Raw genomic sequence first — 24,999 nt, 5'->3', positions numbered from 1 at the left:
TATGAGAGTTTGCTTGGATATGACGGAAATCACCACCACAAACGACCCTTTTGGACCACCACAACTACCCAGAGAGGGCTTCAGGTTGGTATTGGACTTGCAGTGTGTAGGTGATTACAGACACCCAGTGACAGCAGTGCTTCTCAGGTGCCGGTAAGAGCAAGACCATTATATTTGGGACAACAGAACGTCAATGCGTCTTCTGGGAGTGGTGAAATGTGTCTTTCCGGTTATTGTTCAGCTCTTGGAAGAATTTAGTACCTAGAACGTGAGAAGAACCATATCAACAATGCCACGCTAATCCTTCTGTCCAGTGTAGCTTCAGTGTCAAAGTGCCGCGCCTGTTGTACGTCTTGGATTAAAAAGAAGGTTGAGGAGTTATCTGCTTACCTTTTCTTGGTGTGTTTTAAGCCCTAGATGTCAGATGGGTGTCGTTGAAACAAACGTGAGCGCTGGACGGTTTCGAAGGGCACAAAGTGTTTGAATTTCCAGTTTTGTGTACGCACCTGTGATCGTCTTGACACCTAAAATCAATCTGTAGTCCATCAGGAGGGCTGAACAGCTTCTTTTTATTATTTTTTTTTAGAAGAAAAAAAAACGTGATTTGTTTGGCTTCCCCCCCCCACACCCCTCCCCCGCCAGTTCACCGTGGTCTGTTTACTAGTAAAGCCGATGAAGCGAAGTCCTGGTTGTTTATGAGTCCGTGTCCATGAATGACTTTGTGGTGCTTTTGTGAAGAAAAAAAAATGGTTTGAAGCTTTTTGACAAGTTGTGCTGGTTGTTGTGTATGCATGCGTACATGGTTGATTGTGTGCGTGCGTGCGTGTGTGTGTGTGGGGGTGTGTGTGTGTGTGTGTGTGTGTGTGTGTGTGTGAGCGTGCATGCATAGAGGGTTGTCTGTGTTGGAGAGAGACGGGAGTTCCCTTCGTTTTGGGTGTTAACACTGCGCCTCCTGTGGAGGTTCTTAAAAGGCATCTCCTGAGGCCACAGGTGGGGGAGGACAGGGGGTCAGGAGAAAACTTTCTTCCTGCCTTAGGCCCCAACCTTCCATCTTTTATGGTCTGAAACTGAGTGACTGACTGCACAGAAGATATATGTGTACAACAAAGTATAAAGCGATGCTGACGAGGCACCCTCTTCTTCAGAGCAGGTAGAGACACAGGGACACACGCTATTTTTTTTTTTCAGCATCCGTTTCCCCAAATAAATGTACAGAGAACAGTTTTTTTCAAAAGGCATATACTTCATTATTCGGGGTTTTCTTATCACTTTATTTATATTTGCATATTTGTACCATGTGATCTTTTTTTTAATAGCATTCATAGCAGGTAGGTCTCTCTTGAATTAAATCTGCACCACTCTGTTTCAGAAAACTCATGTTTTGCTGTTCGGAAACATTTAACAAAACCGTTCATTTAGATGTTTGTTTCTAAAATGTATTGAAAGGGTATTTTTGTATGTGTTTATCACTTCCTTTTAAATGACTCCTTACCGAAACCCATTAAACCCCTAAAACTACGCTGGTGTCTGTGTTCTTTGTTACATATATTTTTACATTGTACGATTTGTAGCCACATGTAAAGCTGTGCTGGTAGTAATTGGGAGGAGTTTATTTTCCTGGAAGAAGTCTTGATGTCTTTAAAGTGTCAGTTTACTTAAATAATAAAATACATCTCACAAATCAAACTTGGAAATTACCTTTTTTAAATAACTCAACAGCTAGTAACTCCAGATGTTCCACATATTCCATGTTTGTAGTTCCCAAAAAAATTCCCTTTGACAATGAGGTGTAAATGTAATTGAATTTAATATAGGAAAATGTATTCAAGCTACTAAATGGACTTTGTGCTATTCCTTTAAAGGTCCAATGTGTAGGAATTTCTCCCATCTAGCATTGAGATCATACACTCCCCTAAAGGATTATTAGGAACGCCTGTAAGATTTCTCGTTAATGCAATTCTCTAATCAACCAATCACATGGCAGCTGCTTCAATGCATTTAGGGGTGTGGTCCAGGTCTAGACAATCTCCTGAACTCCAAACTGAATGTCAGAATGGGAAAGAAAGGTGATCTAAGCAACTTTGAGCGTGGCATGGTTGTTGGTGCGAGACGGGCTGGTCTGAGTATTTCACAATCTGCTCAGTTAATGGGATTCTCACCCACAACCATTTCTAGGGATTACAAAGAATGGTCTGAAAAAGGAAAAACATCCAGTATGCTGCAGTCCTGGGGGGTCAAAATGCCTTGTTTATGCTAAAGGTCTGAGGAGAATGGACCGACTGATTCCATCTGATAGAAGATCATCTTTGACTCGAATAACCACTCGTTACAACCGAGGTATGCAGCAAAGCATTTGTGAAGCCACAACACGCACAACCTTGAGGCGGATGGGCTAGACCAGCAGAAGACCCCACCTGGTACCACTCATCTCCACTAAAAATAGGAAAATGAGGCTACAATTTGCACAAGCTCACCAAAATTGGACAGTTGAAGACTGGAAAAATTTTGCCTGGTCTGATGAGTCTCAATTTCTGTTGAGACATTCAGATGGTAGAGTCAGAATTTAGCGTAAACAGAATGAGAACATGGATCCGTCATGCCTTGTTACCACTGGGCAGGCTGGTGGTGGTGTAATGGTGTGGGGGATGTTTTCTTGGCACACTTTAGGCCCCTTAGTACCAACTGGGCATCGTTTAAATGCCACAGCCTACCTGAGCATTATTTCTGACCGTGTCCATCCCTTTATGACCACCATGTACCCATCCTCTGATGGCTACTTCCAGCAGGATAATGCACCATGTCACAAAGCTCAAATCATTTCTAATTGGTTTCTTGAACATGATAATGAGTTCACTGTACTAAAATGGCCCCCACAGCATTAGCAGCACCTGTGAGTTTATCATGTGACAGCGAAAACGCGTTTCCTGTATGTCCCTTAACCGACTTATGTGTTTCAAGATGGCGCATGAATATGGAGCGTCTACCCCAGTTCATGCGAATGCAAATGTAAAATTTCAAGCCAAAAGGAATACTTGGAATTGATGGTGGAGGTAAATATTCATGAAAAAGGACCAGTTTGTGAGCGGGCAACACAGATTTTGATAATGAACAACTAAACACGTTACACACTGGACCTTTAAAGCCGCAGTCTTCTTCTTAGCTGAAAGAGAGACCGATTAGGGACCCCCTACTGCATATACTGTTTAAAACTGAGTTGCATATTAAACTCGGCCGACTTGATGAAAGTAAATGGTCATCATTTATACATCATGTTTTAACGTTAAACATACATGTGGGAGGCACAGTGAATCTTCACGCTTAACTGTAAGGCTACCATAGTGGCTATCTTATCTATAGTAAGCTTATCTTCAATATGTAAATATATATTGTTTTCACAAATAGGCCAATTTAGCTGCGGTATTGACATGTTGGATTCATATTAATCTATATTTTAAGACATTTAAATTTTTGAAAAAAAGAAACTTTAAAAAAAATGTTTTAAATAATTTGGCGGCCCCCCTGCACTAACTCCTCTAGGGGTCACGGGCCCCCTGTTAAAGATCTCTGCTTTAAAGACATGTTTTATTATTTTTAAGTATACTGGTGTAGATTGTTTTTATAAAAACAGATGGTTAGCTCTGTGACCCAAATGTAATGTTAATACATGAGAGGTAATAACCTAGGGTCATACAGTACAGTGCAATACACGAAAGTAACAGTGTTGGTTGTCATTCGGCCTCCAGCCATTCAGTGAGTATGGTGCTGTGTGGTGCATGTGCTGACACGCAGTAAGTTTGCAGTAGGCTATTGCTAACAGTTGAATATCTTGACCCATTAGACTTCACTGTCACTTTTACTTCTGTTTTGTAGTTGCTATTATTCTTTTTTTCCAAACTCAAGGCTGCAGCCATGTGTCTTTTTTTTCAAGTTCAAACGCTTGTGAGTTCGACGTAAAGCTACAGCAGCACTTTCGAGGCATAGACAAACAGGCAGTGTGAAGGAGTGAAAGATGCGGCTCCTTATTGGTCGGTTCAGATGGGGGCGGTGACGGAGGGGAATTCCCCCCCACTTGCTCGTCTAATTACTTTTCCTGTCCACCGTCACTCATTTAGCTCGGGGTTCTCCGTAAGACAAGAACCTGCGAAACGAGTGAGAGTGTGTACATCATGGATGGTGAGTAGCTACACCTTTATTTACTGTATAATAATAATAATAATAATAATAAGAAGAAGAAGAATAGTAATGGTAACCCGTAGAGTGAGAGGTTAACACAATGTAATAAATAACAAACATGCCTGTGATGTTCAAGAACATGTAGTGAGGTGTAAGTTGTGTCTATACAAACATCCTAAGCCTAAATGTAGCCTACGCTAGCAACACAAATACTTAATTCGTAAATTAAATAGTATTTGGCACTATTTATCATAAATCTGTTCAGCAACACAGTGAAACGTCTTCCTTGTTGCAATGATTGACAGTGTTATTGGAGTAAGTGTATAAGTGTGTACGTGAATGAGCTTACAAAACACAACAAACCAGTTTGAGTGAAATGTTATCGCGTTATTACATGACAATCGTATCAATCGTTTTGTATCCAATTTGCATACACCTTTGCCTGATTTCTTCCTATATGTCACATTTTCCTCCCCAGTTCTTATGCCCATGCGAGGGGACGATCCACACCTAAGTAAGTACATTGTAATACCTCTTTTGTCAAACTTTGCTGCCTGTCTCCACAAGTCAAAAGTTATAAAATGCCAAACAATCATGCATTGCAGTGTCTTTCACTTCCTCATTTAGTTTTATTGGTAAGCATTGTAAGCCTTTTTTTCTCAGACCTGTGGTGGGTGGGTGGGTGGGTGTGTGTGTGTGTGTGTGTGTGTGTGTGTGTGTGTGTGTGTGTGTGTGTTTGAAGCAGAGGTTCTTGGAATCATCATTTGTATAGATTGCTGGGTATGACTTATTTATATATATATATATATATAGGCTATTGTGTTATAAAACTGAGAGATTGCAAAGCTCACACACATAGACATATTTATATGTATATGTCTATGCGTGTGAACTACGTAATCTCTCAGTTCTGTGTTTAGAGCGTCCTCTGCTAAAGTAGCTGCAGAATGAGGAAGGCGGGACATGGCCCAGCTAGCCACTTCTTTGGCAAAACGTACATTTTTTTTTTAATGAATCAAGAAATGTAACTGGACCTGTTTCATACTGGCCTACTTAACATCTACGTGTGAGCGGTGATGCACTTTGATTGAAGTGCTTGTCGCTCTGCTGTCATGTCCACAAACCCACACATTTTTTGTGTTGTGAAATCTTTGGAAACACTATGCACCGTAGTTAAAGACACTTCCCCGGATCAGTTTTAGTTCCTCGCTCACACAGGCGTTATGTGGGGCAGGTTTTGTTTCTTGCAAAAGGGTCAAAGTAGTACTGACAAACTCATTTCATGCTTTGTTTGGAGTGCAGAACGGATGAAGTTTGCCTACTCAGTAAGCACTGATTTAATGATTTGCAGTCTATGCATGTGATTGGGCTAAATCTGTTGTTTTCAAAAACCTTGGCAAGTATTCTTGGTTTGGGGCGATCTGAATCCATCTTCATGCCATCTCTCTACGTCCGTTAATTGACTGTTTTCTTCATCTGTGCGCTCTAGTGGCTGAGCCGGCGATCCAGATCTTCGAGCAGCCCAAGCAGAGGGGAATGCGCTTCAGGTACAAGTGTGAGGGTCGCTCAGCCGGAAGCATCCCCGGCGAGAAGAGCTCTGACAACAACAGGACCTACCCCAGTCTGCAGGTCAGTCAGTAGGACTCAAATCTCCTCAACTGCAAAGATTGGCATGTTTATCTGTACATAAAAACACATATGGAGCACATTTGGCTGTATTGGTACTATAGAAAAATACACTAAGCCCATAAAGGACCTAGTTTCTCTCTCTTCTTTACACAACTGCATGTGTCTTTATATAGATGTTTGCATTACCTCTAAATAGGGCTGTGCAATTAATCGAAATTGAATCGTGATAACAATTTCGGCTCCTAATGGTCGCAAAAACTGAATAATCAATAATTATTTTGCACATTACGTTTTGCAAGTAAACTCTTACTTTGTCTTGTGTTCTGAATGGAAAAAAAAAAACAAGTTCAAATGGGAAAAGTATTAAAGGACATTATACAGTTTTAGGTGTTTTCACTGTTGATGTGTTTAACTTTTTCACTGTTTTTTTAAGTTCAATAATTGCAACATCGCTTCAGAAGTCAATGAGTAATTGTGCTCAATAATCAGGAATAATCAGAAATAAAAGCGTTCAGTCCAAAAAAAATTTAACCAGGACCATCAATTCATATACTGAAACCAATTCAAAGTCTTCTTGCTTTGACAAAAGGTATTGCTGCGTCCTCTGATCCCTCCTACTGACCGAAATAATTGTGATTACGATATTTCTTTTCCCCACAATGATCCTTTTCCTCCGCAGATCCTGAATTACTGCGGTAAAGGAAAAGTGCGTGTCTTCTTGGTGACAAAGAACGAGCCGTACCGACCGCATCCGCACGACCTGGTGGGGAAGGACTGCAAAGACGGATTCTACGAGGCCGAGTTTGGTCCAGACCGCAGAGTGATCGCGTGAGTTCTCCTCCCACAGTCACCTCCGTCCAACAGCACTCAGCACTAGCATTCATTGACTCCACTGTTGCTGTTGTCATCGGTAGTAATTATCGCCACAGTCTCAGTCTTAATCAGCACGCTGTCATCGAAACAAGTAAACACACCCTCTCTGTTGTACGCACACAAACACACCGCAATATAATCAATTTGCTCTCTATTAACAGTATTTCACGTGTCACTTGGCGGTTTCGAAAGGAATCGCTGACCTCTCAGATACAGGAGGAGAAACTCATACAGCAAATCCAACACACACACACACACACACAAACACACACACACACACACACACAAAGCTTATTTGTCGAACTGTGTCTGTGATGAGGATGGCAATATGGGAATTCCCCAAGTGACATCACCCACTTTTGCTGCGTGTCAGAGAGAAAACAGAGGTTGTGTGTACTCGAGCATGTTTGTGTGTGAGAGTTGGAGTGAGTCAGTATCTTTTGGTGTGTATAATTTGCAAATCCTTCATGGACTTGTGTAGTAAATTCAAATGAATGTTGCCCTTCTGTGTGGATAAATCAAACTACTCTTTAATCATAATAAAGTCATTAGTTTGGGGGTAATCTTCTGGTTTACAAGCAAAGTCAGGCGGGTTAGAGTAGTAGCATTACTGCTTTGGCCTTCACACACAACTTCGTACGCGACAACATTCATCGTCGCCGATGTGTGGCCCCGTGTGCGGTTTGTTCATTCTAATCATCCTGTTGCAGCGCTGTAAGAGCCCGTCACTTTCTCACGGCCCTGTTGTATTGTTGTTATTGTTCACACAGTTTCCAGAATCTGGGTATCCAGTGTGTGAGAAGGAGGGAAGTAAAAGATGCGATTGTACAGAGGATGACCAGAGGGATCAACCCCTTCAATGGTGAGTCCTGCTGCTTCCAATATCAATATTATTAGTCTGTTTCTGTCTTCGTCTCTTCATCACGCTGACTGACAACGCTGGTTTCAACACACCTGTGTTAGCTTTAGAACCTGACTGATACTGGACTTTAAGGGTCCAAATTGGTATTGGTAACGCCTTAAGAAAAACAATTTATGAACACAAACTAAAATATGTTACACTTAAAAGTCAGTTATTGTCAATAAATCCAAAGAAAAAAACCAAAACCAACAATAAATGTATCTAATAACAAGTACTGTGTGTGTATCTAAAGCCTGATATGTCTTATTCCTCTGTGCCATAGAGCTCCATTGTTGTCCAAAAACTATTAAAAACACAGCAGTGAGTGACACCTTCCTTCGTTATTGTCACCATGGCTACTGTAGTTTACAAGCTACTTTCGGTCACCCCCACATACGCCTTCCTGCTGCCGAAAATCTCACAGGGCGCCTAATGTATATTAATCCACAGCTGAAAACAGTCAAACAAATGTACTATTTATTTACTATACTAGATTGTATTTACTAAAAGCTACAGTGCCAACCTACTTAAGGAAATTACTAGGCCTTTTAAAAAAAAACTGAATGTATATGTGTTCCATTTTATCTATAGCCTTAGTAGGAACCAATGGATTTTGGGCAGCAAGTCAGAAAGTATTGAGAGACAGTTTCGGTGTTTTTATTTTTTTATTTTACAGCGAGACAAGCGTCTACAGCCTTGCTAGCAGCTATGCACGGTTGTACTTAAGCACAGCAGTGCTTCAAGCTTAATGCTACAAAAAGCATGCTTAAATGCCATGAATGATCATGAAGGTCTGTAGAAACTTTTACGGCAGTCCATGCTATAGTGTTTCAAGGACAAATCCGGAGCAAAATGAACCAAGGGGTTAATAACACACGTGTACCGAGGGTACTGGGATATGTTTTCATGCTAATCGAATGTGACCAGTTTTATCGCAAACCACTAATTAGCTTATAACGCTAGTTGTCGGGGTACTGGTAAAGTAAAAAGGAAATAGCTATTTCTATACCACTAACAAGGCTCAAAATAGCATAATGAGGGTCCCTACATGTAAACCGAAGCATTGAGATAGTTTAGAAAGACAGAACCGTTCACGTATACAGGCAGGCGCCATCTTGGGATAACAGTCGCGATCAGTGGAACGACGAACGCCGTGCTTGAGTTATGTTACTGGTTACGCGTCGTTCGTCGCTCGAGTGGTCGTGACTGGCCCGATGACTAGCGTTCTAAGCTAATTAGCGGTTTGCGCTAAAACTGTATATGCTAATACCAATATATCTCCATTAAGCCAATATCAGCCTATAATAACTGTTCATTAATATATCATTCAGACTCGTATGAGCACTGGACAAAGTAATTGCAGAATTCTGCTGCTGTGAGTACAGTTGCTGTTCTCATTGCTGCTGGTTACTGTTACTGTTGTCAGTGCTGCTGCTGCTTTTTCTGCTGCTGTTACTGTCAAACAGCTGCAAAACAATTCAAAAGAATTGTTTTCAAATGCCGATCGACCCAGTTCTGAGGCAGCGGAGATGATTTTCCTAACATCAAGTGAAAAATCCGCTCTCTTGCCACCGCACTCTCTACAGTCAGGCCATTTCCTCAATGCACTTTCATTCTGTGGCCCTCCTCGGCTGCAGACACACAGCGCTTCTCGTGTACAAACAGGCGTTGGGCTACTTCCCCATTCTTAGTCACAGTTGCTCAATTCAGCACAGTGCAGGATGCCACGTGAGAGCTGGGAATGCAGGATTCATTAAAAGGGGGAGGGTGGTCCAAGGGGGTTCCCCAGCTCTCAGAGATGATGATAAAAGTAGGGTATGGTTCTTTACAGGTCTGTAAAAGCATGGAGGGTTTATGAGCAGGTTTGATATAGACATACATGCTTTTAGTTTTCGTGTTCGGTGTTTGCATGTGGCAATAGGTGGTGACTGAAACAGCTTGAAAGCACTTGAATTAACCAGATTTCTGCTAACATTTGTTTTTTTCTCCAATGCTTTGATTTATGACTTTTTTTCTGTTTGCAAAAGAGTTCATACCTGATACTTTACTTTCACTTCAAATCCTGTAAAGCTTGTCATTGACTAAAAGGGCAAGTGATGTAAACCCCTAACCCTAGCTGACATTTTTAGTGACGTGCTCTGTCTACTGATCTTCACCATATATGACCAAATGTCTATTCTCTTGTTCAGTCACAGAACCAATTTAAGCCATAGAAGCTGAAGACTCTTGTAGTCTCTTTAGCGGTGATGTCAGACTACACAAATGAACTAACCGCTGCCTTTCTAGATATTTTATTGTTTGATTCCTGGAACGAATAAGTGAATATTTGCATAGATAATAGACCATTTGCTGGGGATTAGGGATTTTTACTCCTAAATGAGTGCTTCCTTAACAGAGCAGTTACAGATATAGATATGTAGATATAAATATGGGAGTTGTATGATCATTGTTGTTACTGGTCAGATTGCAGGTAGCCATGGCAACTCCACAGACACGGATTAAATGTATTGCTACAGATGGGCAGCTGAATGTCTTTTTTTTTTTTTTTTTTTTTTTTTTTTTTCCCCTCATGGCTCAAAGCTTCCCCTCTCTACAGCTCACTTCTGCTTTGAAACTCAGCTGCTTCCTGTGTGAGGGGGAGATATGCCCCTCACACTGCTCTCCCCCCAACTCACAACCACCTTACACACTTACACGCATACAAACTCCGAGACCTCATTTCATGCATGTGAAATGTTGTTCGGGCTGCAGTTGAATAGAGAATCATGAGTCTTTTAGCATAAAAGCTCACCTCAGCTGCACTAGTGATGACACAGAAGTGTGTGTATGTGTGTGTGTGTGTGTGTGTGTGTGTGTGTGTGTGTGTGTGTGTGTGTGTGTGTGTGTGTGTGTGTGTGTGTGTGTGTGCGTGAGACGTGTGTGTGTGTGTGTGACGTAGTTATATGTCTCTGTATTACTGTGTCTTCTCTTTCCACATTGTGGTGGTGTTACACCTGGTAAATGTTTTTACACGAGTGACAGAGTCTTCTTGTCGAATTAAATTATTCAGGGTTATAGGTGTGGCAGCCTTTTGCAAAAGAAGTTCAGTTAATACAATGTGTGCACAAATTTGAGTTCATTCTTCATCTTTTTACACATACAATACAAAGTCTTTAGTTTTTCACAGGGAAACGCTTTGTGAACATCATTTCACATGCTGAAAATCTCCGCTGCTGCAGCTGACTAGTAACAAGCGAGTAATTGTTTTATCTCAGTATAATCAGTGTGGACAAATTAAATCATGGAGGAGAGTAATGTAGAGTAATATTGGCAGAGGTTTGGTGATTTCCAAGTTCTAGAAACCTGAATGATTTCTGACACAAAGAAGATCTGTTTGTCTTTGCTTAAGAAGAGGATTAACACACTAAACCTGTCTTTCCATTGGCTTTTTACTTTTTCTATTTTTTGCCATTGCCAACATACTTACATTATGTTGGTATCCAAATCATCCTCTATAATGTTTGTGCCTTAAGCAATTTCCCTTCGTGTAATGCAATAACAAAGATTTCAGAGGAAACTCTAACATAAACACAGCTTAGCTTTATTGTACAGTGAAGGGATATTGATATCTATCTATGTGATGCTACTGTAATATATGATTCTGATTGCCTAAGGAGACACATAAGCTGAGTGATACAAGATTGATGAAATTGTGAGTCACGCAGTGGAGACGCGGTTTGTGGTGACAGCTTGGCACCCTGCCTCCCATTCTTTCTCACTCTCACATTATGCTCCCACATAGACTACCACTAGACTAACTTACCCCCGCAACCCACTACCCACCCATCCAACCTACACCTCCCCCCCAACAACGATCCCCTACACCGTCACTGTCTCCGTCAGTAACCGCAGCCAATGACCTGGTCTCTCTGCAGATGTGGCGTCGTGCAGCCCAGTTTTCTTTCCACCACCGCTACTTTTACCTCTAACCCACTTTTACTGCACCTGTCCAGCATGTGCCTCCTTCAAACACTCACACACACAGACCAACGTTGTATGTTCCATCAATATTTGCTACAACAGTTCCACTTTCATACACGGGCAAGTGTTCATTTCTCCCTCCTTCAGTTTCTCCACTGTGTGTCTGTCTCTGCCAGCAGACAAACCTGATGACCAAACAGAAAGCTGAAGTAGAGCAGAGCTTTATTGTCACACAAAGACCATGCAGCAGCCCACAGAAGTTGATTTTAACAATGTCACTGTTGTTGTTGTCATTGTTCAAACTAACGCTAAAACTCCTCCGCTCAATGAGCACACATAGCTTGCGCATGCCATGGCAATCCTTAAGGCAATGCCAACAAAACGGACTCAAAACGACTTTGCATTATTATTTAAAATATTTTCAAAGACACAGATCACCTGTTATGTCCTGCCATAACAATTTGTTGCATTAATGATATAGTTTGACAGCACCCCAGACAAAAGTGCCATAGTATTTATGTTGAATTAAAGAAATTGACTCCTAGGAACTAGGTGACTGATTGAACTTTATTTAGATCGTGATGTCAAAATAAATGTAAGAACAGGCTACACAAGTACACATTTGGCGTTAAACGCTTCATAAATATGTTGTTAATGATCAAATGCAGTTTTGTTAAGGGATTGATCTTCTCACCTGACTCTCAGACAGTATGCAAATACGCATATTTCCCAAAATGTCAAACCATCTAACATAGAACATTTTTTGAAAAAGTTAGAGCCAGGCTGACATGTTTTGGCTCAATCTGATATCGAATATCAGAATTCTTTTAACAAATCTTGAAGCTTCATGTCGACACCAGACCAACTCCAGTCTGGTGTTTACATGTTCATTGTATCATTTCTCATCCAAAATGCTCAAGGAGATGTGGGGGGGGGGGGGAGAGCTAAAGACAGACACTTGGAGAGACAGCAGTTTTGCTATTTTTCTCTGCTTGGTAATTGCATAGCTGTGGACTCAAGAGTCAAGTCACACATTGGATGACTCCTGACTGGGCAAAATCCAAACTGACCTGTGACTTCACTTGGATTTGAGCCTTGAGAGGAGTAATGGCTGGGGCCAGCAGTGCATGCAGAGACAGAGCAGGCGAAATACTTAGCTAGCTGTTTGCACCGAGGATGTCCAGTGACACATTCATTAAGGATGAGGAGTTTCCCTACATCTTGTGTTAACTGCACTGCGCTTTTGTTGAAGGTGTTCCACATTGTTAGGGACTCAAAAAGCAAAGTTTTAAGACTTGATTTTTGACTTGTCTCCCCCACTTTCACACACGTCAGGAGCCCTCATGGTCACTCGTGCAGGGAGTCAGGTCTCTTGCTTCTTTGTTATGCAGACACTCACACACATCACAGACACACACACATACACTTCTTTCCACCCTGAGGTGACGTCGCTGAGTGTCACCGTAAGCGACAAATTGTAGGCGGGCATGGCCTCGGCATGAGCGCGAAAGATAGAAATTGAGAGATGGAGGAAGAGAAAGTAGGCAGATGTGAAAGCCTGATGTGTGCGTGTGTCGGTGTGTGTGTGTCGGTGTGTGGGCGTCTCTCAATAAAAGCCGAATCTGCTAGGTGTGTGTTTGTGTGTTGCCTCTGAGGGCGGTATGTGTGACGCTTGCATGTATGTGCGTGCGTGTGTGTGTGTGTGTGTGTGTGTGTGCAGATGAGAGTGTAGGCTGTGGACGCTTGAAAAAGCTTATCTGTGACGTGTTTATGTTGATCCAAACTTGAGGTTTTTTGGGACAGCCTACAGATGTGTCAAGCATGAGAACATCATAGATGATCTATCTCTCTGTCTGTCTATCTATCTATCTGTCTATCTATCTGTCTACCTTTCTTTGCTTTGATGGTTTGACACGTTTGTCAAATATCATCATTACTAATTGTTTAACATACGATTTTGTTGCGGATTTGATTTATTACATCATTCTGTGATTATATTAATTATAATACAACTGCACCAAAATATATACATGTATATATCCATCTTTAAAACATGTCATTTGTTTATGGTGGTCAAAGAATTTAACTACCTCTGACAAATTCAACAGAAAAAGTCTATTTTCGTAGATGTCCTGCTAACAGAAACTAAGGTAGAAGATAATCCAAAGACAGTGCTATAACAGTTTGCAAAGGGACTATTTTCTAAGTAGAAAGTAAAATTCCTTTCACCTAAATCTGTGGATTATGCAGAGTAACCAGAACATTGTTTCTGGAAAAACAAGTTCCTAAAATTGGTGAATTTCTCAGATGTCATTTTCCTGTGTTTTAAGTGGTAATTGCTGCAGAAATCTCAGAGACAGACAGGTGGAATGTAACCAAGTACATGTAATCAACTACTGTACCTAAATACAAACTGTAATACACTACTCCACTACAATTCAGAGGGAAATATTGTACAGTTTGTGCTTTTTACCCATATCAAATAGTTCAAATTAGCTCCACCTCAACCAATTCTAACTGTAAAATTCTACTTAAACATTAATGCATCAATGATAACCCAATAATATAGCATATAATAGTATAAAAGGGCCACATATTTGCATTCTAAGTGTTTTTTTATTAGTGATATCCTTTGCTTCTATGGCTGGTTCTTTGTCTCACGTCAGTGATGTACCTCACCTACGTAGCTGTGATACTGACACACCATGCTTTGCCGTTTTTGTGTCCTCAGTGCCCCGCGAGCAGCTGCTGCAGACAGAGGAGTACGACTTGAACGTGGTTCGCCTGTGTATCCAGGTTTACCTGCAGGACGATAACGGCCACTGCACCCGACCGCTCAACCCCATCGTCACCAACCCCATCTACGACAACAGTGAGTGACCGAGCTCCGTCTGCAACAGCAGCGTGTTCACGCTGACGTCATGTTAGGCAATTGCATGTGTCGAGAGCATAACGACGTAGCCATATAATTGTACTTACAGGAATACAGGCTGCCTGAGGGGTTAGGCGGGTCTGCCTTAGGGTTGAATTGATAGTGGAATTCAAGAGCCGCTGATGATATAACATCAATTAAAGCTGCTATTTGGTTCTAACCATGCCCTGTCACCTATTGTTAGGAAACGATCCAAACAAGCTTGTTTTGTGGTTCGTATCCTATCGTCTACCAACTCGAGCTCTGTGAGTTGATTCTGAAAATAGTTACAAGATCTCGGAGAACAAAGCGACACGAAGCAGGGTTCAGTTCACAATGTTCTCTAGGTTTAATGAGACACACGAGGATATATACATTTTCTAACAATGGCTCCATTCACTTAGATGATGTGAGAGTAGATAGATAAGAAAGAGGCGCCAGAGGCAAGGAGGATTGGTTCAAGGTAGGTTCGCACAGATAAATCTTCAGAAAGGAAGACAGTGTAACAATTTACTGGATGATACAAATGTATGATACCAATTAAAACACATAAGAGAGACTTGGTTCAGAGTTTTTACAGATTGGAATGTAACATATTCACCTAGAATTGTATAAAAATTCTACTAATTGACATGGCGCAATAATACTATGCAAGAATTGTCGCTGTGGTTGCACATACATGATACAGTATGTAGCTGTGCAGTCTGTGCATGCTAGTGTTTGTTGCAAGACTTGTGAAGGTGTGTCCAGCAGATATTCTCTCAATGCTGTTTTAAATGTTGCGCTTAGGGAACTAGTTGAGAAAGGGGAAGTTCTTTATACACACTAACCCTCAAGTAACAGCGTTACCATGGAGCACTTCCTCTTCTGACACCAGGCATGTGACATGGGACTGCTGAGGCTTTAACTGTAAACTGAATGTGGTTTTTTTCTAAACTGAGGCGAATATTGAACAAGTTACACTGAGGCCACTAAAGCTGGTTTCTCACAACAGGACATCAACTAGATCAAGTAAAGGCAGATTCTGACATTATCACTCTTGGAAATAAAAATGTTGTCTCACTTGTAGAATGCAGTCTGTTAGGTTGCATGTTTACAACTTGTTTCTGCATCACCAGGGGCCCCAAACACAGCAGAGCTGAGGATCTGTCGAGTCAACAGGAACAGTGGCAGTGTCAAGGGAGGGGATGAGATCTTCTTACTGTGTGACAAAGTACAGAAAGGTACATACTTGCAATGTTCTGTAGGCATTTGCATTCAGGATTTTATTATTTTACCAATTTTACAGTATTCTGTTTTCATATTGCTTGCATCTATTTTCTCTCCATCGTCATTCAATCCATTTATCCATGAATCCATCTCATAGCCGTAGTGCCTATCTCTTTGCATGTACATTCAGTTTTCCATTCCTCTCTTCCCATCATTCCCCTTTTCCTACAGATGACATTGAGGTGCGATTCTTCTCCTCCGATGGCTGGGAGGCCAAAGGCTCCTTCTCCCAGGCCGATGTTCACCGCCAAGTAGCCATCGTCTTTAAGACGCCGTCCTACTATAACACCTCCATAACAGAGTCGGTCACCGTGCAAATGCAGTTACGCCGACCTTCCGATCAGGAAGTCAGTGAACCAATGGATTTTAGATATCTGCCCGACGACAAAGGTTAGCAGTGATTACCTTCTTTTTGCCATTAACGCAAACTCTCGTTATTCCTGTGTCATATATGGTAGTGTCCAGGAACTGGGGCCCAGTTCTCAGTTGGATTCAAGTGATACATGTGAACATTTTGTTTATGCTTTAGATCCTTACGGCTACAATGCGAAAAAGCGCAGTCGAGAGCACTTGATGAGGATATCAGGTTTGTCAGGTAAGAGTCATGTTGCTGTAAACACAGTACAACCCATCTGATATGTAAGGCTAAAACTAGTGATTATTTTCATTCTCGATTAATCTGTCGATTATTTTCTCCGTTAATCTATTTGTTGTTTGGTCTATAAAATGTCAGAAAATTGTCTTGTTTAGTCCACAACTCAAAGATATTCAGTTTACTGTCGAAGAGGAGTAAAAAAAAACTAGGAAATATTTACATTTAAGAAGCTGGAATCTCATAAAAATGACTCAAACCGATTCATCGATTATCAAAATAGTTGGTGATTAATTTAACAGTTGACAACTAATCGATTCATCTTTGCAGCTCTACTGATAGGTCCACATGTCCTTTGTATGTTAGTATATATGTATGCATTATAACAAAGGTTTCTGGCCTTTCTTTAGGTGGTCATTTTGCTGGTCTGTCTATGAACAGGCCAAAGGCGGTGCCACAGACTACCATGAGTCACACGCGGAAAGGTAACTGGTTTAACTTGGTTTCCCCTTAAATAGCAATGATTAGATGTTTAAGCCAAATACAACACTTCCATCCAGATCAGGACAATACTACCGTGCTATCACACTAAATGTCACTATATGTTCTCCAGACCTCAACAACATTTACCTGAGGCAACAGCCCACACCTTCGATGCAGCAACAACCCTCTGTATTCAATCAGCCCTACCAACAAGGCACTCAGAATTTAATGATGACATCACAGGCTCCTAATGTGCCAGTCAGCCATTCATGGGTAAATCCCAACCCAGCACTCTCAATGGATACAGTCACCATAAACCAGTCTGGTGCCATGAGCAATCTTCCACTTCCTAATAGCAGCAGGCAACAGCAGCCCAACCGTGGTCCTGGTTACCCCCACAGAATGGAGCACAGCAACTTTGAGAATAACACCCTCCCTCAGCTCTCCATGAGGGACTTGCAGTGCTTGGATACAGTCCCCCAGGCCCCTGTAATGGGCCAGTTGGAGACCCAGTCGGTCTTCCACATGCAGCACCAAAGGGAGGAGCTTGCGTCGGAGTCCAGGGCCCAGAACCATCTAGGCAACCAGAACCAGGGACTCCAGACCGTGTGGTCCAATTTCAATAACCTCAATCCAGTCCAGAACACCTTTAATGGGTCAGTACCTGGAGGTGGAGGTGGGTCGCAAACTTTCTCCTTCCTAGGGGGACTAGAAGGGGACGATTTTCTGAAGGGCCTGGTGGGAGGAGGGCCTCAGACTGGCTTCCAGCTGAAGCAGGAGCCCCAGATCGGACAAGAAACCCATGCGCCTCTCATGCAATCCCCAAGGGAAAGCCAAGAAAATACTTACACCAACTTGCTTCCTCGTTCTATGAACAATAGCACCAACATGGATCCAATGAGGCTTGACGGTAGTGGAAACACCCAGTCTCTTAAAAATCTGCAAAATCCGTACTCAAGCAATGGCATGGCCTCTGAAGGCCACTATCCAACTTTGGCTGACTGGATCAAAGCATCTCGCCAAAGCGAATAAAAGTAGTGACATTGTTGATATAAATAAATAAACAGAAGCAGCTCAGAGGAATACATTGGTCTGTTAAAGCCAGTAATTCTCAGTAGGCATTTGCTTGGGTTATTACATCAGTGGGCAAACGGCAACGAAATTATTGGTGGCCTATTGGAATCTATAACCAGACAAAGGCATTGTTTCTAGGCGATACAATTGATCACAGACTAGTTCCTTCTTTAGCAAAGAAATCCCCAATAATGCTTCTTATACCTGATTGGCCTACTGTTGTGCTCGGTAAGCTGTCTTTGGTCTTTACTTCCCATTATTAATCTGGAAAGACATTGTTCTCCTAAAAATGATCAATCAAATTTGCTTTCTTGGTAAATTTGAGACAAGAAATAAACCATGCAGTTTCAGAACCTTTCCACATTTATATACAATAAAATATAATTGGTGCAATTCTGTTTCAGGTTTCACCCCAACCTTTAACTTCTGGACTGTTGGGTTGTTTCAAGAGGCATAAAGTTGAAATGTGATTCTAATCACTCCCCCTAATTCACTGATTGGTTTCCCGCTGCTAGTGTCATGGACCTCAGTAGATATTCTCCAGACTGGTCAATAAAAGTTAGCTCACATGAGTTAATCTAGCTTCTGCAAGGCTAAGATCTGTACGTGGATAAAACATGCCTTAGGTTGTAGGTCTGTGCAATTAATCGAAATTTAATCGTGATTATGATTTCGGCTCCCAATGATAAAAACAGAATAATCAATCGAATTATTTAGCTCATTACGTTTTGCAAGTAAACTCTTATTTTCTCTTGTGTTCTGAATGAAAAAAGAAAGTTTAAATGGGAAAACTATTAAGGCAAATTTCACAGTTGTGTTTTTTTTACTGTTGATTAACTTTTTTTTTTTTTTTTATTCAATAATTGCAACATCTTTCCAGAACTCAACGAGTAATCGTGTTAAATTATCGTGATTTCAATACTGACCAAAATAATCGTGATTATATTTTTTTCTGTAATCGAGCAGCCCTATTAGGTTGTAAAGATGACCAATGGCATGCTGATGGTTTCCAAGCCAAAGTTAGATTTCCGCAGAAGTGAATGTACTACTTTCTTTCTTTCTTTGTCTTTCTCAGGTGACGTTTGATTCACTGTGAACATACTGTATAGTATTCAATGTGTTTGATCTTTTAGAAACAACAACAGAGGATTAAATGGATGTTAGGGATTTGAAAGTACAGCAGAAAGAAATGGCTTATTATCATGGATTTAATATTTGTATTGCTTTGTAAAGGATTCTTACATATTGTACTGTTTTATCGATTTTTGGCAGAGTATTTGCTGTTAAATGCGTTCTGTACTTACATGTTAGCCACAGTTGAGGGTGAAAGCAATAACTTGCTGAAATGCTCAAGAACTGGCAAGGTACTGAAATTTCCATTGAGGAAGTGGGAGGAAGCTCATTTAGTGTTGTCTTTCCTTTGTAATGACTATGTCATAACAGTGATCACATGTGTAATCCAGAGTTCTCAGAGCATTTCTGCTAGATGTTTTATAGCTACAGATGTAAATTTTCTTTGTTTTATTCATTCAGCTGAGGCTCTTAGCGATAGCTTCACAGAGCGCCTAGCTTGAGGACAATATGATTATAGCCACATGGTTGATAATGAACAAACTGTCAACTCTAGCCTAGCTCATCCAAGCATGTTGTTTTTGTACTTGTATGCCCTCCAGAAGCTTTGTGGTTTTAAAAGAAAGTAAATATTTTCATGACTACTTTGGATTTTATTTTATTTTTTACAGGACCAGATCTTAATAAACAGTCTGTTTTATTCCACATTTTTTGTCATTTAATTATCACCTTTATACAACATCTCCTATACTGTATACATGATCTTCACATGCGAGCATACAGAACAGTTGTGCAAATGATAAAGCATGACCAAATGGCCTGAAATGTATTATCATAATGGAAGAGGAAGAGGAAGAGGCCAAGTGTATTATTTTCTATATTGGGACACCTGAGAGGGCATTGTCATGCTTATAAAATGGACAGTTATAGGAACAAGTTATCAATAGCATTCTCATGTCTGTGCGGTGAATATCTAGCTAGAGCCAACCGCTAGTTAGCATAAAGGGAAATAAATAAATAGCTAGCCTAGCTCTTTCCTGGAAGTTACTGCTTCTGGCCAAGATATAGAAGAGTGTGGTTTAATATAACCTGAGAAATTATTTAGAAGAGTGTTAGAATTGACACCTGCCGGCCAGCCAATCAGAAACATTGTATTCTCAGTCGTGCTATAGATATTTAGACTTTTTAAAAGGTATGCTCCCCAACTTTGATAAAAGTCTCCAAAAGTGCACCAAAATCCTGAGATTTCCTCCTAGCTTATGTTTTGAGGTGCAACTGTGAGGTAATAAGGTGATAGCCTGACAGTGTAGTCTGGCTATCAGCAGACCAAGCTCAATCTTGGTGCAGGGTGAAATCAAATCGCCGGCAGATCGGGCTGGGTTTACCCAGTCTACTGACAGTGAGCATGTCTTCGTGACTCTGACTAAAGCATGTCTCAACAACAAAGTGATGAAAAGACTGAGCCACATGACTTTGCACTTTCAGTTTGAGCTACACTGAACTTGTCCTTACCTAACTTTTCATCATGATTTTGATCATGGGCAAAACTTTTTCTTCCTTGTCTTCTAAATCAGAATCAAACAACGTGAGAAATAAAAACTAAGATAGACTAAACTTGAAGTGAAAGTCTGAGCAGTGTGAGCTTCTGACTGGCTAGTAGTCCTTACCTAGGTACTGCACATTTGCGACTCCCAACAAAGATGCAACAGAAGTGAGATGCTTCACTCTGTAGCTAAAACAGAGAGCTTAACACACAGGGTGAGAAGAGGACCTGCAGCAATGTGCAGTACAACAAAAATATGATGTTTTTTTGACAATTAAACCATGTAAACCTATTCTGGTACAACCTCTAAATACAATTATGAACCTGAAAATGAGCATAATACGAGCACTAATGTCCATTCAACATTATAAATAATTACATCACTTTTGAGTCTTCTTCAGGATTACATTTTACATTTGGTGCCCAAAGAAAGCAACCAGATTTAATATTAGTAAAACAATATCAGACCATTAAAACAGGAATAATGTCTTAAAGGAAAAGTTTGACAAGTCACCAGTTGCATAATAAAGGAAGTGTAGTGACTGTAATTACAGTCAGTACTGTTGAGCAATGCCAGTTAAGTAAATGGATACAGTGTTTGGCAAAAACACTTTTAAACAACTATGTTGCTCTCTTTTCAACTTCTAAAACCCCCCCTGCACAAAACCATTATACATCAATCATTTATTGTGGCTTATACCAAATGCTTAGTAAAAATACATGATTTCTTTTTATACAAAGTGTAGTTAATGTTAGAATTTAACCTTTTGGTCGCTTTTTAACATTTATATAGCTTTTTCAGATGTTTTGGTTGTTTTTTTCCAATGTTTTTGACATTTTCTTCCGGTGTGCTTTAAGTTTTTATTGTTGTTTTTGTCGCTTTTTCCAAAAAAAATTACGTTTTCCCCATCGTTTTGTTACCCTGGAGTTCTCGCGAGAGCACAATTTGAATTTGCTCAGCGAGTCACTCTGGCATTGAGTATAATGATGCTCATTAACTAAGCCCTTGTAGCCGAGCTGCACCAATCACATCGGTGTATCTGATATAGGCGGGCCGGAGGCGAGCTAACCAGATGACGACAGTTTAATCTACCAGTTAGCTCCGCTGGTAGCTAATCGTATGGGTACGCTCTGGATACGTCGCCCCGTGTATTGTTGTGATTGGTTGTAGCGTTATCCAATTGTGTGCAGTAAGATTTTCAAATGCATGCTTGGTGCTGCCCCTCAAGTTGGGCCATTTTCATTACTCAATGCTGAGTCTGGATTTCCAGGCTATCGTTTTGTCACTTTTCAAAATTTTCGGGACTTATTTCGACGTCCCATATATTGTCAAATTTGAGGCGAGGACAGCATGAGGGTTAATAAATTTGCTTTAGTACTAAACTACTAAAGGACTGTTTATTTTAATCTCTTATTACTCATGTAGTTTTGAAGATGAGTATTCCTCCCTATGACCTTTGCAGATATTGGCCTAACAGCTCGCTACAGATGACCCTTTTAAATTCCTCTTATTAGCATTACAATGCAATTTACAATTGAACTCTACCAACCCTCCTTATATTATTTATATCAAATGTCGTTGTTTGCAACCATAGATGATAATCTACCTCATGCCTTTGTTATGACATGTCATCTCTTGTTGCTTGGGTTACAGCATTGGGCGTAAAAAATGACGTGTAATTCTGACACATGAAACTGATTGTTTCCCCAAGATTTCAATATTAGGTGGCAAGAATGTCAACATTTCTATCTTACATCTTCAGAGTCAGCTGCTGGGGTGTCTTGCTCAATGGAACGTCAACAGGGCAGATGCTTGCTGACACCGGTTAGACAGACAGACTTTCTAGACTTGGCTAGATATTTTATTTGCTATTAGTACTTCTGGTGAGATATTTAAATAACTTGCATTTTACAAAGCACACCTTTCTTTGTTAAGCAAACCAGTAAAGCAGTTAGGCCCTTAGTTAGGCCTTAGGTCTTGGTGATTCTTAGTAGTAGAAGAAATGATTGAATGGGATCCTCAAGTTTAAATAAACTGTGGTAATTATTTGAGATGGATCTGAGTATGAATCACCTGTTAAAGACACCAGAATATAGAAAATTGCATCTACTCTTCCCCCCCCCCTACCGTTGACGTTAGCTAGCGCTAGCTGATACTAGTGATTTCTAGTCGGCAACATTTAATAAACATAACCTGTAGTAGTACACAATCGTATGTGTATTGTTTTGATTACAATGTGCGGAATTACTTTACGTTGCTTATTTATGTCTATTTATTTCTATTTCTCACTGTTAATCACCGGCATCTGTGCAGCATCAACAGGGGTCGACATTGTTATTTATGTTTATGTATGTGACGTCAAAACTGTAACTGGGAGAAAAACGATCTGGTACGAGTTCACGAGTAGTAAGTCACGGGTTTGACTGCCGTTCCAGGGCAATTTCACGGGTAGAAGGTTGTGAAAACACGGGTTATGGGTTGCCTGGAACGCAGCATTACTGCCGGTAGCAGTAGCAGCAGAGAGCAGAAGCCAGCAGGCAAGTGTTATTTAAATAAACTCCTGGTGTACTTACAAACTTCCCAATCCAATCGTATGAGTACATAACCTATTTGTACTAGTGTCGAAGTTTGGTATCATTTCGGGCATTATTAGTGGGGTAATGTACAAGATACACTCTTGGATCCATTAGCGCCTGCACTAAGCTATTCAGCTGATAATGCTAACTATCCCAATGTTTCGACCCAGGTGAAAAAAGCTTCTGGGGGGTTGTTTGGCTCAAGGTCGAGGTGCAAAGGACCCTAGAGTGAAATTACTCCGAACCATTACTTTAATGCCAAAAGATTACAAAATCAATGCTCACAATATTAGTATACTTAGCTCTGACTCATCCAGACAACTATACGTACTCTGTGAATGTGTTGTACAGTTTCATATTTACATCAGTGTTGTTCACATTTTTATCACAAATTGATGGATGTTGATTTTAATCTCATTTCTTGAAAAGTTCTGCATTCGATATCACCAAGGTACTTTACAAACAGTGTGTCCTGAAGCGTCATTACCAAGGAATCCAGGATGTGCTACATTGGAGATGTTTGTTTTCACTTGTATTGGGAGACTGAGGCGAAATGCTTCATGCAGCTTCCTTCCTGTCACGTTGAAATGAACCACAAGGAACACACACACACACACACACACACACACACACACACACACACATGAACCCTGATATTTAACCTCAGTGCAAACAGGATACTGTCAACAATCCGCTCACTGGCTTTTGGTTTTGATTTACTGGGTCCAACTCATTTGTAAACAGCACTTGTATTATTGATTGAATACTTTCAATTGAATTGAAGTATTTAGATGCATGCAGTCTTCTGAACCGAAACTTAAATAACCTTCGCCCCAACTGGTGGTTATGAAAAACCACTATTAAAACACAATAGCATGGAGAAGTTTACAGCATTGGTCAGGTTTTTTTTGTTGTTGTTGTTGTCAGAACAAGCTTAAAATCACACGTTTGACATATTATGATCTTATAAACCAGGCTTATGACCAGGCTTACCGTTATTGAGATGTAACGTAAGTCCTATTCACTCTTCTTTTAGCTCTGTTTTGGTCTGCTAGGTGCTAGCTGCTAAATGCTCCACCGTGTTCACCGGCTAGTGGCTAAATTCTGTCTGTCGGCCATTTAAAGTGGGCGGGTAGCGCACAGTGGGTTAATCAAAGCTTGATGGTGGAAACATGGCTGATGAGAGCAGTGTGACTGAACCAAAACAGTATAAAGTTGTTGGCTGCAAAACTCCAACTATGAGCTGAAAATTTAAATCCTGTTTCACAATCCAGGTTATTTTCTGGTTTAGGTCTGTGTCCTTAATTAACCCAGCGCGTTCTCGTCCAGAGCTTATAAATACACCGCTAGTACAGGGATGTGTTATGAAACAAGGTATTGCAACACCAAATCCACTTAAATAATAAGAGGACCAAATGTTCTCCCATAGACGACGATGAAGTAATAATTGACCGTCAGGATATTTCACTACTGCAAGGAGCTGCAATTAGTACTAGGACATGGGTAAACAGAAGGTTCTCACAATACAAACACTGCATGAGTGTGTGGGTGCACATGCAGTACGTATGTTGCATCTGTGTGTTTGTCTTGCTGTGCACACATAGTGAGAGTTTGGACTAGACGCTGGGTGCATTGTGTCTCTTTCAGTATTTCCTAACCATGTCCTGGAAAAGGCAAGCTAGACCTGTTTAGCCACCTATTTCCAGTAATGCCCCTCCTTTGCTGCTCTGTCTCCTCCTCCTTCCCTCAGCTACCCCCCCCCTCTCTCCCCTTCCTGCCGTCTCTCACTGCAAATGGTTGCTGACGACACCAGCATCCGGTCACACTCCACCTGAATGAACGCAACATTATCTCACCAAATTAGGCCGGGGATACAACAGGGCAGGCATTGATGTGTTCAAACAGTGCACTCACAATGTATGCATGCAGTACTGATAATACAA

The 24,999-nt window shown here is 40.9% G+C and overlaps 1 protein-coding gene and 1 long non-coding RNA gene across 2 annotated transcripts; one reads left to right on the top strand and one right to left on the bottom strand.

Moving 5' to 3' along the window:
- Positions 1-2,035: 2,035 nt before the first annotated feature.
- rel (v-rel avian reticuloendotheliosis viral oncogene homolog) lies at positions 2,036-18,177 on the top strand. The gene is made up of 12 exons (XM_028603897.1): positions 2,036-2,066; positions 4,113-4,173; positions 4,652-4,687; positions 5,663-5,802; positions 6,482-6,630; positions 7,446-7,537; positions 14,268-14,408; positions 15,566-15,670; positions 15,888-16,106; positions 16,246-16,311; positions 16,719-16,793; positions 16,922-18,177. The coding sequence occupies exons 1-12, from the start codon at positions 2,046-2,048 to the stop codon at positions 17,821-17,823; spliced, it is 2,007 nt and encodes a 668-aa protein (XP_028459698.1). The 5' UTR covers positions 2,036-2,045; the 3' UTR covers positions 17,824-18,177.
- Positions 14,814-24,190, bottom strand: LOC114572310 (uncharacterized). Its single transcript, XR_003694750.1, has 3 exons — positions 24,050-24,190; positions 23,544-23,630; positions 14,814-15,648 (listed from the first exon to the last, which is right to left on the bottom strand). It is a non-coding gene; the product is annotated as an uncharacterized LOC114572310 (long non-coding RNA).
- Positions 24,191-24,999: the final 809 nt, after the last annotated feature.

This window comes from Perca flavescens, chromosome 17 (assembly GCF_004354835.1).
Source record: "Perca flavescens isolate YP-PL-M2 chromosome 17, PFLA_1.0, whole genome shotgun sequence".
NCBI lineage: Eukaryota > Metazoa > Chordata > Actinopteri > Perciformes > Percidae > Perca > Perca flavescens.
The sequence above is the reverse complement of the archived record's forward strand: the minus strand, read 5'-3'. Positions and strand labels throughout refer to the sequence as shown.

Excerpts from the sequence above, each read along its gene's own strand:
- rel (XM_028603897.1), top strand. The coding sequence starts at position 2,046 with ATGTCAGAATGGGAAAGAAAG. Across the intron at positions 2,067-4,112 it reads TGTCAGAATGGGAAAGAAAG|CTCGGGGTTCTCCGTAAGAC; the intron begins GTGATCTAAGCA and ends TCACTCATTTAG. Across the intron at positions 16,107-16,245 it reads ATATCTGCCCGACGACAAAG|ATCCTTACGGCTACAATGCG; the intron begins GTTAGCAGTGAT and ends TTTATGCTTTAG.